General features: G+C 36.3%; 1 protein-coding gene across 5 annotated transcripts in view; it reads right to left on the minus strand.

Annotated features, from left to right (window-relative positions):
- TXNL1 (thioredoxin like 1) overlaps positions 1-12821 on the minus strand; it is a 30483-nt gene that overhangs the window by 1430 nt on the left and 16232 nt on the right. For 2 of the 5 annotated variants that reach the window (XM_043888985.1, XM_043888982.1), the window contains 5 exons: positions 11001-11123; positions 9250-9319; positions 7243-7415; positions 4950-5054; positions 214-256 (listed from right to left, as the gene is read on the minus strand). In XM_043888985.1, coding sequence (XP_043744920.1) covers positions 218-256; positions 4950-5054; positions 7243-7415; positions 9250-9319; positions 11001-11123 — 510 coding nt within the window. In that variant the 3' untranslated portion in view covers positions 214-217. Of the gene's footprint in view, positions 1-213; positions 257-1119; positions 1172-4949; positions 5055-7242; positions 7416-9249; positions 9320-11000; positions 11124-12821 lie in introns of all 5 variants that reach the window. The other 3 variants (XM_043888986.1, XM_043888983.1, XM_043888984.1) reach the window with 2 other exon arrangements.

Below are 12821 nucleotides of genomic sequence, written 5' to 3' on the forward strand. Positions count from 1 at the left end.
GGGGTGTCTTTCCTAAGAGAGAGGGGAGGGGGCGCTATTTGTACCACAAATGAATTGAAGCAGATAAGCACCGAGAGCGCTGTTGATCACTGTATCACTTGGGAACACACAAACACAGAGCTATTAGATTAAGCAAAAGAAAACAAAAACAATTAATATTAAAAATTAACACTTTAGCAGATGTGATACAATAGAAGACACGAATCTGCATACTGTTTCACAGGCTGATAACTCTCAACTTGCCAATGTGTATTCTCTGGAAAAAAGAAGAAATTCAGCATTCCAGTATGGAGCTTCCATCCCAACAGTAAAGCTCTTTTATTCATTTTTAAGTCTTTATGTTACACCTCCGACAAACAAAAATTTTGGTACATCAAAACTAGGTGTCAAAAATATTTATTCAGTAAAGAGTCCATTGATCTTCTACGTTAATATTTTAACCCAGCCTGACTTTCAGTCCATAAGTCTTTCAACTGGCCTTGAACTCACTTGTATTGGCAAAGCAGAGGACAGGCCCACAATTAATCAGCAAAAAGATTCTAGGGCTACAGTTCCAATGAGAAAACCTATACCTCTCAATTTTAGCCTAATCAATATATATTACACTAGCTCTAATATAAAAGAACTTGGTGAAACTGCTCATATTTGATTTCCAAAATAATTCTATTGTTCCTAAAAAATAAAAACTTTAGATTGTATTAAAACATTATCCAACTATTTAAATCTTAAAATATTCATGACAATGTAAGTTTAACTGCATATTATTTCTCAAAATGTAGAACAAAATTAAATGAGACAAGAGAAAGTAAAAAAAAAAAAAAAAAAAAGTTGGGTGAGCAATCTGGTATGGTAATGAAACTAAAGCACCTAGTTGCAAGATCAGAACAAAAACTGAAACAAAATAAAAGGCCAACTGAGAAACATTGACTAGAATGAGATCTGAAGACAGAGATGGTTGAGGCAATCTAGGTAACAAGAGGGTTGATCCAGATGACAGAAGCTGTAGAGGTCTTGCCCCAGCAATGGCGAGGACGTGAGAGGGGTGAGAGCAGACAGGTGCTAGATGAGCAGAGAAGCAAGGAGGGGAGCAGAGTGAGATAAGGTCAATCTTTATATTACTTCATTTTTAAAAATCTTCTGTTTTTAGTTCATTTGAGTTGGATTAAAAAAGCTGAAAAATAAACAGACAAAAATGTTACAAAAATAGCTGATACGGTGAATGGCCAGTTAAGAAAAGTCTATTTTTATTACTGTGATAGAAAATCTGCTTTGCTTTTCACATGCACCTCATTCCCTAAGAAGCAGAAGCCCCTTCCCTTTTGCTCAGTTTTGAATACTTATATTACTTTTGTATTAAAATAAAGCAAACCATGTGAAAAGCATATTTTTGCAAAGAAAACATCTACTTTCAATTAAAATGGCAAGCTTTTTTCATGCTGCAACATAAAGAACACATTTACTACAACAGATAGCCTAAGCATACATTATAATCTGGGCACAATGCCTCTTACGAGCCAAAAACAGAAAAATGGAAGGTATGTTCTAGTCTCCCAAATCTGACAAGTATGACCTTCTAAAACTGTAAGAGTATGCGAGGTGGTCTAAGACTTCTATCCACAACCAAGATTCAACAGCATTACCCTAGCTTCTGTCATCTTAATAACATAAGGAGAAGATCAATGACATTCTGAGAACTAAAATAAACTAGGAACAACTCATGCAACATAAAAATAGAAACTGAAAATGCTACATAATTCTATTTTATCATTCATTAAAGTCATTTTATACAATTCTCTTCACTACACAAAGAGGTGCTGGAACTTTCCTCTGTGCTGATAAAACACATGCCAAATCTATACTGAAATTTTAAATTCTCATTACTGCCTGCAATGCCTTTAAAAGTCAAATTGACTAAATAAGTAAAGAGAAAGTGCCACACTTGACTTCTCCTTGAATGAAGGACTTGCACCATCTCACGTCCATGCCCAGGGTTCCTGTTTTCCATTCTACCTAGAGTGCCTACTGTTGCCTTGAACTAAGCTTTGATCCATATTGGTTAGCATTCCAAACGTTAGGGCATTACCCTTTAACAATATAAACTTGTTACTATCAGCGATTATGACTACACATAACACAGTACACAGGGACTACAAGGATCAGAGCACGGATCTATTATTTCCTTCACTAGAATCCAAACTCACTGATGGCTTTTAAATAAGTGACTCTCAATAAGGCCAATTTCAGTTAAACATAAACTAGCTTTTTAACTGCAGTTTTCCTAAAGTTGCTGGCTTAGCACAATATGAAAACTACTAAAATATTCGCTTACTTTTCAGAAATAACGCTACAGGACAATGAAGGACACAAGCAGAGCAATCTCATTCAGAAACTACTGGAAGAATATGTAACATTAATATACATAAGAAAATCACTCAAACAATTAAAATTTATCAGACATTATAAAAGCAAAGGATTAAGAAGTCCAGAACACCAAGAAGGAAGTCCATTACACTGTTAACATAATTCTTGCAGCAGTTCTGTGTGATCCAAGCTGGGTGACCTTGAAACCCATTCAGGGAGTTTTCCAAGGTCAAAAGTGCTTTCATAATAATGCTAAATAAATTGTTATTTGCCTCTTTAACTCTCACTGTCTCACAATGGACAATGAAGTTTTCCAGAGGCTACATGACTTATGATAGCAAAACTGATCGAATGCAGAAGCAAATATGAGAATGAGAGGATTCTAGTAAGCTAGACTGTATACAATTTGTCAAAATGTAAAACAATGTTCTTCTTCTACAAAGTTGGTTTTTGTTTTGGAAAATAAGTATTTTAATTTAAAAAATCACTTGTGCTAACACAATAATTTTATTATTTGTAAGTAAATAAACATTGTTTAAATTTCCCAGTTTTAGCTTCTGAGATGGTAAGCATTAGATAAATACTGGCCCACAACAATCTCTACCAGTGTAAAGGCGCCCTGGGACCATGAAGTTTTGAGAACTACTATTCTACAGTGATTTTCAATAAGGTTAATAAAAAAAGTACCTAGTTAAACATATAGTACTATAGAACAAACACAAATACTCTCAAAGAAAAAAAGAAAAACACCCCTACTATCCTAAAGATAGTAGTCAAAAAAGGTAGTCTGGTGGTCAAAAAAGAGAGAGAACAGGCTAGAAGAGATGTGAACTCTTGCTTAGTTGCTACATCGTGTCAGACTCTTTTGTGACCCCATGGACCGTAGCCACCAGGCTCCTCTGTCCATGGGATTTCTCAGGCAAGAATACCGGAGTGGGTTGCCATTTCCTTCTCCAGAGGATCTTCCTGAACCGGGGATGGAACCCACATCTCTTGCATTGGCAGGTGGATTCTTTACCACTGAACCACCAGGCAAGTGCTAGGGACAGGAGAGGGGATGCTAAAAGCAAAGAGGTGGAGGCATCCTGAGATGGGCAATTATTAATGCACACTAGAAAAACTGTAACTGGATGGCAGGCTGGTAAGAAGATAAATAAGGGTAGGGGTTACCTGGAGGAAACATGGAAATCAAGCAGCACAAGCTGAGGTGAGAAGCAGGAAACCAGAGACGAGTTAACAGTATGAGGAAATAATGGGATTCAGAGTAAGAGATCTTAGCAAGAACTGCGCTAGAAGCAAACTATGCAAGGCACAGTTAAAGCCAAACCCAATGGCATCTGACTCAAACAAGCAAAGGAGCAGAGCAGGCAGCCAAAACGTCTTTGTTGCTCACACGGTTTCCCAGTGCAGCACATTTCGTATCATAAAAACGTAGATGTTTAATCTCTGCTTCTTCTGACCTGTCATTATGCGTATGTCAAACATCCCACATGACAGATCTAAGAACAAAACTGTTCCTACAGCTCCCAAAAGTTAACTACGCTGTGAGACAGGAAGACAGCAGTTGGAAAATGACGTTAAAATATCTATTGTCAGCGTCCAGTTTTATAAGTTCATCCACTGTTACAAAATTTTATTTTCCTGCAATTGAATTAAAATTAAACCTCATCAAAAAGAATGAGTTTTCTGGGTGTTCCATGGCTTCAATTCCCCAAACAGGGGTCTAGATTGGTAAACCAGGTGCCTCTTCCGCCACACACTGGCGGCCCTGGGGAAACACCTCCTCTCTTACTAATCACCCCAAGTTCTAGAGCACCTGCCAGACGCAGCCATGGGGAATTCTGCAGCACCTCCATCTCCTCGGCTGCTACACACTCCATGTGTGCACAGCAGCCGGCTCTGTGCTGGCCAAGCTCTTGATGGCACGGCTATGCTCTATGGCGGTATATTTTAAGAGTCATCCTCAGGAACTGTTACCAGTTAGAAGTAGTTCTAAGAATCAAACAATGTTCTTATTTCTAAAGGTCCCATGGTAACATAAACTCTTAGGCAAACCTTAGGAGTATGTCCTCAAAAACAAAAACCAAACCAAAAAAGCCACTGAACACATATGCCTGTTCACTGAAGGGTTATTTGCTGAAATGTGTTCTTCAGCACAAAGACGTGGTTTGAAAGCATCTCAGTGAAGTCAAGGAGCCCATTCTTCTTGATTAAAATCACTGTCATTTTAAATATGTTTTCATCAGAAACAATGATAATCAAAATCTTAATATAAGCAAGCAAAGTTCTTAAAAATTCACTAATAATGACTTAATGTACTCCAATTTTCACTATCCCTAACTACCTGCTATAAGAAAACAATAATTTATATCTTCTTATTTGGATGCCATACATTAACAGACTCTGTCAATGACACTTATCTTTATTAGAGATTTCTTATTAAGAAATCTAAAAATGTGATTAGAAGGCCCTACTGTTCTGTTTATCCTTATAAAATTTCATGACATAATATGATTTTGATCATTTTAAAATTATTTCTTTAAAATTACTATTTTTATTTCTTCTAGATATCACTTAAACAAACTTACTCGTTTGAAGTCATTCATATTTGTTGCCTGGACTGGAGTCCCAATAAAAGTAAAATATGAAATTCTTGTTGTTTCTTCTTCACCTTGATTGGACTGAACAAATATCTACACACACAAAGAATTTTACCATTAATGATTACACTTTTTTGATAAATATGCTCATTTAATCGATTTTCTTAGATCATTAATAAAAACCTTCCATTCTTTATAAGGATTAACCCAAATTACATTTACACTAGGATTCCTATAGCATCATTAATTCTACTGTCTGCTCGACTGTTCTTACCTTGTCCAAGGGGAATCATGGCAGGATACTTACATATGTAAGCTCTGCATGATTTGGCATGATAATGTTGAAGGGTCAAAATTAAATTATTTACAGAGAATACTGAAAGAGCATGAAACTCAAGATTACAATAGGCAGAACTAAAATTATAATTTTTTACTGAGGAAAATCTTAGCAGTTATATTCTTTCTGATACTCCATCATTCATTCTACTCCCTAAAATGTTAAAAGAAAAAAGTGAGCACTGGCAATCAGCTCCTAAAACTATACTGTGCTTTGCATGTAGGAGTGGGTTGCCATGTCCTTCTCCAGGAGATCTTTCCAACCTAGGGATCAAACCTGTGTTTCCTGCACTGCAGATTCTTTACCCACTGAGCCACCTGGGAAGCCCATACTGTGCCTTGCATGTTTTATTAACCTTGCTTCTTTTATACTTTCTATTTAAAAATTTCCCTCAGCATGTTAGGAGATAGACGCTTTATTCATAGGTCCTTTTTCAATACACTGGATTATTTAAATTTGCTCCATTTTTAAAAATAACACTCTAGATGCTGTCTACTTAAGAATATTGCCTCTCTTGATTTGGGCATCATTCTTTTTCCGTTTTCAGATGAAAATCAGTTCTGTTGTTTTTTCAGGCAACCACAGGTTCATCTTGAATTGAGCTTACCAATTAAAAACTTCAAGTCTATAATAAGTAGACTATTAAACTAGTTCTCTATATTTGCAATGCTTTTTTAATCTAAGCACAACAGTTTATATTTACTGCTTTTAAAAATTCATATACTTATTTTTCTTAGACTTTCTGATCAAAGCTGTCATTTCAACTTTATCATCAAAAAAAGCGACAGGTGTGCTTTCTGTGTCTGAATTTAAGTCACTGACTAAAATTATGAGTTTAAAAGTATGATTTTAATAGGACACAGTAAAGACTGTGAACCTGTCACAAAGTAACTACGTTCAGTGATTCTCAGAGACAGAAGAGATTATATTAGGATCTCTGGGTTTAAAGGGCTTTTTCTAATAAACAAAAGCCTTCCTCCCATCACTACATAAAGCAATAGGTGTTATTAACTGAATGCTACAAATAAATATCTTTCAAATATGTAACAAATATTTATAAATATGTTACAAATAAATGTTACAAGTAAATATGTTACAAATGAATAAAGTCAAGAAAATATTTCATAACCAGTGTTGCAGTTTGATATAACCATTTTCTTTAATTTACTCTGGGTAAAATACTTCTACTCAAAACTCAATATAATCCTTTATCTTACCGCTAAGTATATTCTGTGAAATTCCACTGAGAACTTCCCAAAATGAACACAGCTACAGCATTCTTCTAATTTACAAAAACTGGAATCCACTGACACACAGAAACTACACTCCTCTGGCATGCCCTTCTCAGGTGGCTCTGCTGCTTCCCACTCCTCTTTCTCAGCATTCTACTCGAACCCTCCTAAACCCCTGCTCTGATGGAACGGGCTCTGGCTGACAGGTGGTTTAGAAGCATGTGCTGGGTTTAATACTAGAATTCAAAAAAGCAATTAGTAACTGCTAAAAAGCTGCTGATTTCATAATGTAAATTAAGATAACACAAAATTATGTTTTTAAAAAGTCAATTTTTACTGAGATCATGGCCACTGCATGAATCAAAAGTAAACTGGATTTTAGAAACGTATCCTCACTCATTACCAGGTACGAAGGAAGAATAAGTATCTGGTTTAAGAACAAGTGTTCTAGAATAAACTTTTAACAAAAGTTGGCATATACATGACATATATGTATGTATTTGACAAACCTACAAATTAAAAAAATCCACCTTCCTTTTTAGGGCATACAGATGAATTAAAAAGAAGAAAATTTAATTAGCTCATTAGACATTTTTATGCATTTCAAACAATTAACCATTTTTAAGGATAACCTGAATCAGCTAGGACACTGAAGATGGCATGAATTGTCACCCCCAACCCACTGCATACATCTGAATGAAACACTACTTACAGTTACACTGTTAACGTTCTGAAACTTAACGTAACGAAGAGGGACAATACCATCTTCTTTAATATCATCCTCTGTTAGTTCCAGAGCTTGAGTTGGCTCACTTCTTTCTGCCTCTTCAAAATCCATAGATCGTGGTAGATTGATAAAAATTTTTACGTATTTAGGACCCTGACCTATAGAATGGCAGAATAAAATTAAATGCTAACATCAAACATATAATACTTTGTCATCTTTATCATTACATTCATTCTATACAGTCATGCCCACATATGCACATACCTACCTCTATCTTTAGAAATTTTAAGAACGTCTGAGTATTTTCATAGCCATGCTCTTCCTCTCTCAAGAGACATTTAGTGGTATATTCTTGGCCTGCTAAAACTGCACTAAGTACTAGGAATACTAGATTAAAACACACATGCACACGCATACATACACACAGAGATCCTGCCCTCAACTGCAGGAGACAGGCAGTGAGGAATGTACGGCCTCCAGGGAGGAGGTACAGGCAAGGCAGCAGTGGGGTCCCACAGCACATGCAGGACGGTCGTTTCATAAAAGAAACATCGAGCTGAGTCTTGCAGTCGCATCAACTGGCACCTCGTGTTATTTAGGAGAAAAGCATCATCGGTGACAATATTTAGCCCGAGGAAATTAACCACACAAACTGCCAGATTTCGTCGTAGGGATTAGGCTGTGCTCAGTGCCAAAATTACACTGTAGAATGTCTTAGTCTGTAGCTTCAGACCAGCATTCTGTGACTGACTGATGAATCTTACCACAGCCACACGGCTTACATACTCATTTCTACGGCATTTGCTTTTACAAATACTTTGTATTTTCAGAATAAATTAACAATTTTATTAGTGAAAAAATCATTAACCCATGGAAACTTAGAATAGTAAAGGACTTAAGGGAATGCTATCTGATAAACAGGGCACTGTTTCTCCCAATCAACTAAGAAAACAACAACAAATCCTAGTCCCCACTCCCCACCTCAGGCCCCCTCCCATGTCCACCCCCAGCAGCCAAGAAAAAAAAAAGAAAAGAAACAGAAAAAAGGGGGTGGGAGTAAGGACAACTCTTTATTGAATAAATTCATGCTTACAGCATCATAATATGTATAAAGAAAATGCAACTTTAATTAGCACACGCAGAGGAGGATCTAGGGTCTTAGTTTTATCACCTGTAATAGGAAGAATGTGAAATAAGTCTCCCCCAGTTCCCACCCTGAAAAACAGCTACCTCAAACCTAGAACTCTTAGTTGGAAGAAAGGGCTCCCTCGTTTTCAGATGAAGAGGAAAAATGCTGAAAGTTTTTTTTAAATTACTTTTGGCCCAATAATCTTACATTATTTGTCACTGCTTTGTTCCAAGAACAATTTCGCTCTTTCCCAAAACAAGAGATTTCTACCTCTATTTAATAATAAGTTTTAACCTACGGGACCAGTAATAGAATGGATAAAGAAGATGGAGTATACATATACATGCAATGGAATACTACTCAACCATAAAAAGGAATGAAATCTTGCCATTTGCAGCAACATGGATGGACTAGGAGGATGTTATGCTAAGTGGGACAAGTGAGGCACATAGAGACAAATACTGCATGGTATCACTTATCATGTGGAATCTAAAAAATAAAGCAAACTAGTGAATCTAACAAAAAAGAAACAGACTCAGAAATAAAGAAAACAAACTAGTTACTAGGAGGGAAGAGGGGAAGGGGACAAGCAAGATAGGGGTAGGGAATTAAGAGGCACAAACAACTATGTATAAAATAAATAAGCTACAAGGATACACACAGGGAATACAGCCAATATTTTAGAATAACTGTAAATGGAGTATAATCCTTAAAAACTGTAAATCACTATGTTGTACACCTGAAACTTACATACTACTGTACATCAACTATACAGCAATTTAAAACAAAGAAAAGTTGTAAATATATGCCAGCAGTTCTATAGAGCAGAAAGTTACTTTAAAGAAAAGCTGCCCATTACTCACCATTATCTGGCCCTTGAAATTTCATTGAATAAAGCTTAACAGGCTGATTGAATGCCACAGTAATAAGAAGCTGTGAAGAAAATAATTGTCTCATTTTTAAAGGGCTGTTAAACATCTTAAGTAACTCATACAGCTACGGAGAATTGAAATAATTAAGAAGCAGAGAAAATTTAATTCATCTAACAAAACCAATGTAATACAGAATATCAGTAAGCTGAAAGTAACTTGATTAGTTCGACATTTGAGAAATACAATAATCTATTATTTTTATAAAGGAATAACAACAACATTTAACAGAATTAATTAAAATTATATGTTAAGAACCTAAAGCCTCATGACCTAAAAACTGACAACAATCCACTCCCCCCCCACAAAAAATTAAACAAAACCCCCAAATTAAAACTTAAACTATGGGTTTTAACATAGGAAATTTAGTATTTTCTGAAACAATTTATCTGTGGATGCATCTACCCATGGTCACTTGACAGTTTGGAGACAATGCACACAGGTTATGTGGAGAGACTAGATATCAAATGGACTCTATTTGATTCAAAACTCAAGACAACAGGACTCACAGCTCTATTAGTAACTTCCAAACCTCCATCCTAAATGTATTTGACTTACTGAATATGGAAAGCCACCCAAGGGAACTGAAATACCAAACTGCTGAAATGCCTCTCTCTGATTCACTCACTCCATCTTCTTTCCAGCCAAAACTCTGTCTGATGAAGGCCTATGCTTCCACCCTGGGAGGAAGCTTTCTTCAGCAGGAAGATTTCAGGGAACCTGTAGCCAGCCCTTCTGATACACATCACCACATTACGCTTAGGGCACCATTTACAAAGCGCACAATGTGAACAGTATTTTCAAGCAATAAAATAAGGTAGTTTTGGTTGGAGCAAAGGAAAATGGGATTTAGATTTATTTCAAATCACTGTGGTCTATTTGCTTAAGAAAATACTTAAGACTACTCTCTTTAGTTATGTAAGTACTTTTAATACTTGACCTGTATTTGGGTGTCAGAAAATAAACATGACCCATTTAGGGACCTGAACCACAGGTGAAGAGGATATGAGAGTAGAAAGCCAGAAGTAGATAAAGTCAGTAAGCATATGACATCCTCTTCCTGAAGCCAATGAAGAAATCACTTAACTCTTTTAAGAAATCAAAATATAAATATGATTTATATTTTACAGAAATAACTTTGGTGAACATGTAAAAGATATACTGGAATGGGGACAAAGCAGAGGCAATGGTATAGTAATTATTTTTAAAAAAAATTTTCAGAAAATAAAATTTTAAGTAACAGGCAAGATGAAGACAGAGATGGCATGATCAAGGCAGAACTACATATCCTACTTTCTCTGAGACAACACTGCAGGAAAATATAGGGAAATACAGGTTTACACTGGGAGTGAGGACGAGACATGAAAGAAGTGCTCATCTAATTAAGTCTCATTAGGTGGGTACAAAGTATGAAGGCAGGTCAAGAAGGATGAACAAAAGGACTTAAGCACAGTGAAGGCTCAACCCAGCCTTCCAGACAATCCAAGAGTTCTATGATTCTCTGCAGTGCAGCTGACATAAACAAACAAAGAAAGGGGGTGAGTTGGCAGGGTCAGAGGACAGAGGTGAAGTTATAAAAAGGAAGAAAAAAGTGATCACCTGGAAAGGAGAGACATGAAACCATGAGATGGAGGCATGTGGGCACAAATACTGATAATCTCTACAAGCCCTAAGCATTCAGTTACCTGTTCATCACAATCAGATTCCAAGAAGGTCATGTCTTTTCGTAAACAGTTGTCAAATCCATGCTCATCACTTTCATTAAGACATTCACAGCCAGCTTTGTTAATAAAAGGCATTAAATCCATCTGAAAATTTAAACCAAGACTTCAGGCAAAGCATTTGGATTTGGTATAAAAATCTCAGTAAGAAATGTAAATATGTAATTCTCTCTTAAACTGTGTAAAATTACATTTTCAGTGTACAATACTTGTGGTTAACAACTTTTAATGGTTATATTCCACTTATCTTTTTAATAACCTATATGTACTATACTGACTTTATTCCCTGTGCTGTACAATACATCCTTGTGATTCTTTTTTCTAACTTTTTATTTTGTATTGGAGTAATTCTCTCTTGATTAAGCTAAGAAATTTCTATCTCATTTAAAAGTTACTAAAACTTTTATAATAACCCTTTTGTCCAAACTTCTGATATCTACCACTAATAATTAAAGCCAAATTGAGCCTTAGCCTACTTAATAAGTATCTAAAACCAAGTCTTTAACACAGATTACTAAATGCTAACATACTTTTTTTTAGTAACCGTGTTTGGCAGTGGAAAATACACAAATTAAAATAAATATCTACAAAATATCTAAAGAAAGCGTACCTCCCTCTTCTAGTGATCATGCACTCTTTAAACCTGTATCCATGAAGAGTTTGGATTAAAGATGAACTAGGGACTTCCCTGGTGGCCCAGTGGCTAAGACTCCAAGCTCCCAGTGGAGGGGGCTCGTGTTCGATCCTTAGTCAGGGAACTAGGTCCCACACGCTGCAGCTAAAGACCCTGCATGCTGCAACTAAGACCCCAGCACAAGCCAAAGAAATAAAATAAATGTTAAAAAAAAAAAAAAAAATGAATGGCAAATAACTACTTAAAAAATTATATTATGGAAAATTCTAAATGTACATAAATAGACTAACACAGTGACCCTCAGGTGCCCACCTCCTGGATGCAACAATCATCAATTCACAGCCACTCCGGTTTCACCATTACTCTGCAACCAGCCCCAACACCTTTTTCCTGATTATTTTCACGTAAACTTTAGACATTTTTCTCATGTTATTCATGAACATTTCAGTGTGTTCATAAGCATTTCCAAGAGATAAGGACTCTTGAAAAAAAAAAAAAATCCTCAATATCATTACCATGACTGTAACATTGATAATGTTTTAGTATCATCAATATCAATGCTCAAATTTCTTCAACTGTCTCAAATATTTTACCGTTGAATCAGTTAAGACTCAGAATAAGAATCCAAGAAAAGTATAAACAACTGTATTTGGTTAATGTCTCTTAAATCTCTTTTAATCCAGTCATTTAGCCTGTAGATTTCTTCTATCTAGATTTTGCTAACTGCTTCCCTGTTGCGTCCTGTAACACTTTCCCGTTTCCTGTGTTATGTGCTGGCTAACCCTTCCAACAGAACACCAAAGAGCTGCAGTGACGGTGGTCATCCCTGCCCTGTTTCTGACTTCAGTGGGAATGTCTCCAGTGCTTTCCCATTAAAATTTTATTGAATGCTTTAGGAATAAATGGATATTGCATTCGGTCAAATATTTTTTCCCGGGCTTCCCTGGTGGCTCAGTGGTAAAGAATTCACCTGCCAATGCAGAAGACACAGGTTTGATCCCTGATCTGGGAAGATCCCATATGCCGCGGAGCAGCTAAGCCTGTCTGCCACTACTGAACCTGTGCTCTAGAGCCCCGAGACTGCAACCACTAAACCCACAAGCTACAACTACTGAAGACCACGTGCCCTGGAGTCCGTGCTACCAGGCGGC

This window comes from Cervus elaphus, chromosome 27 (assembly GCF_910594005.1).
Source record: "Cervus elaphus chromosome 27, mCerEla1.1, whole genome shotgun sequence".
NCBI lineage: Eukaryota > Metazoa > Chordata > Mammalia > Artiodactyla > Cervidae > Cervus > Cervus elaphus.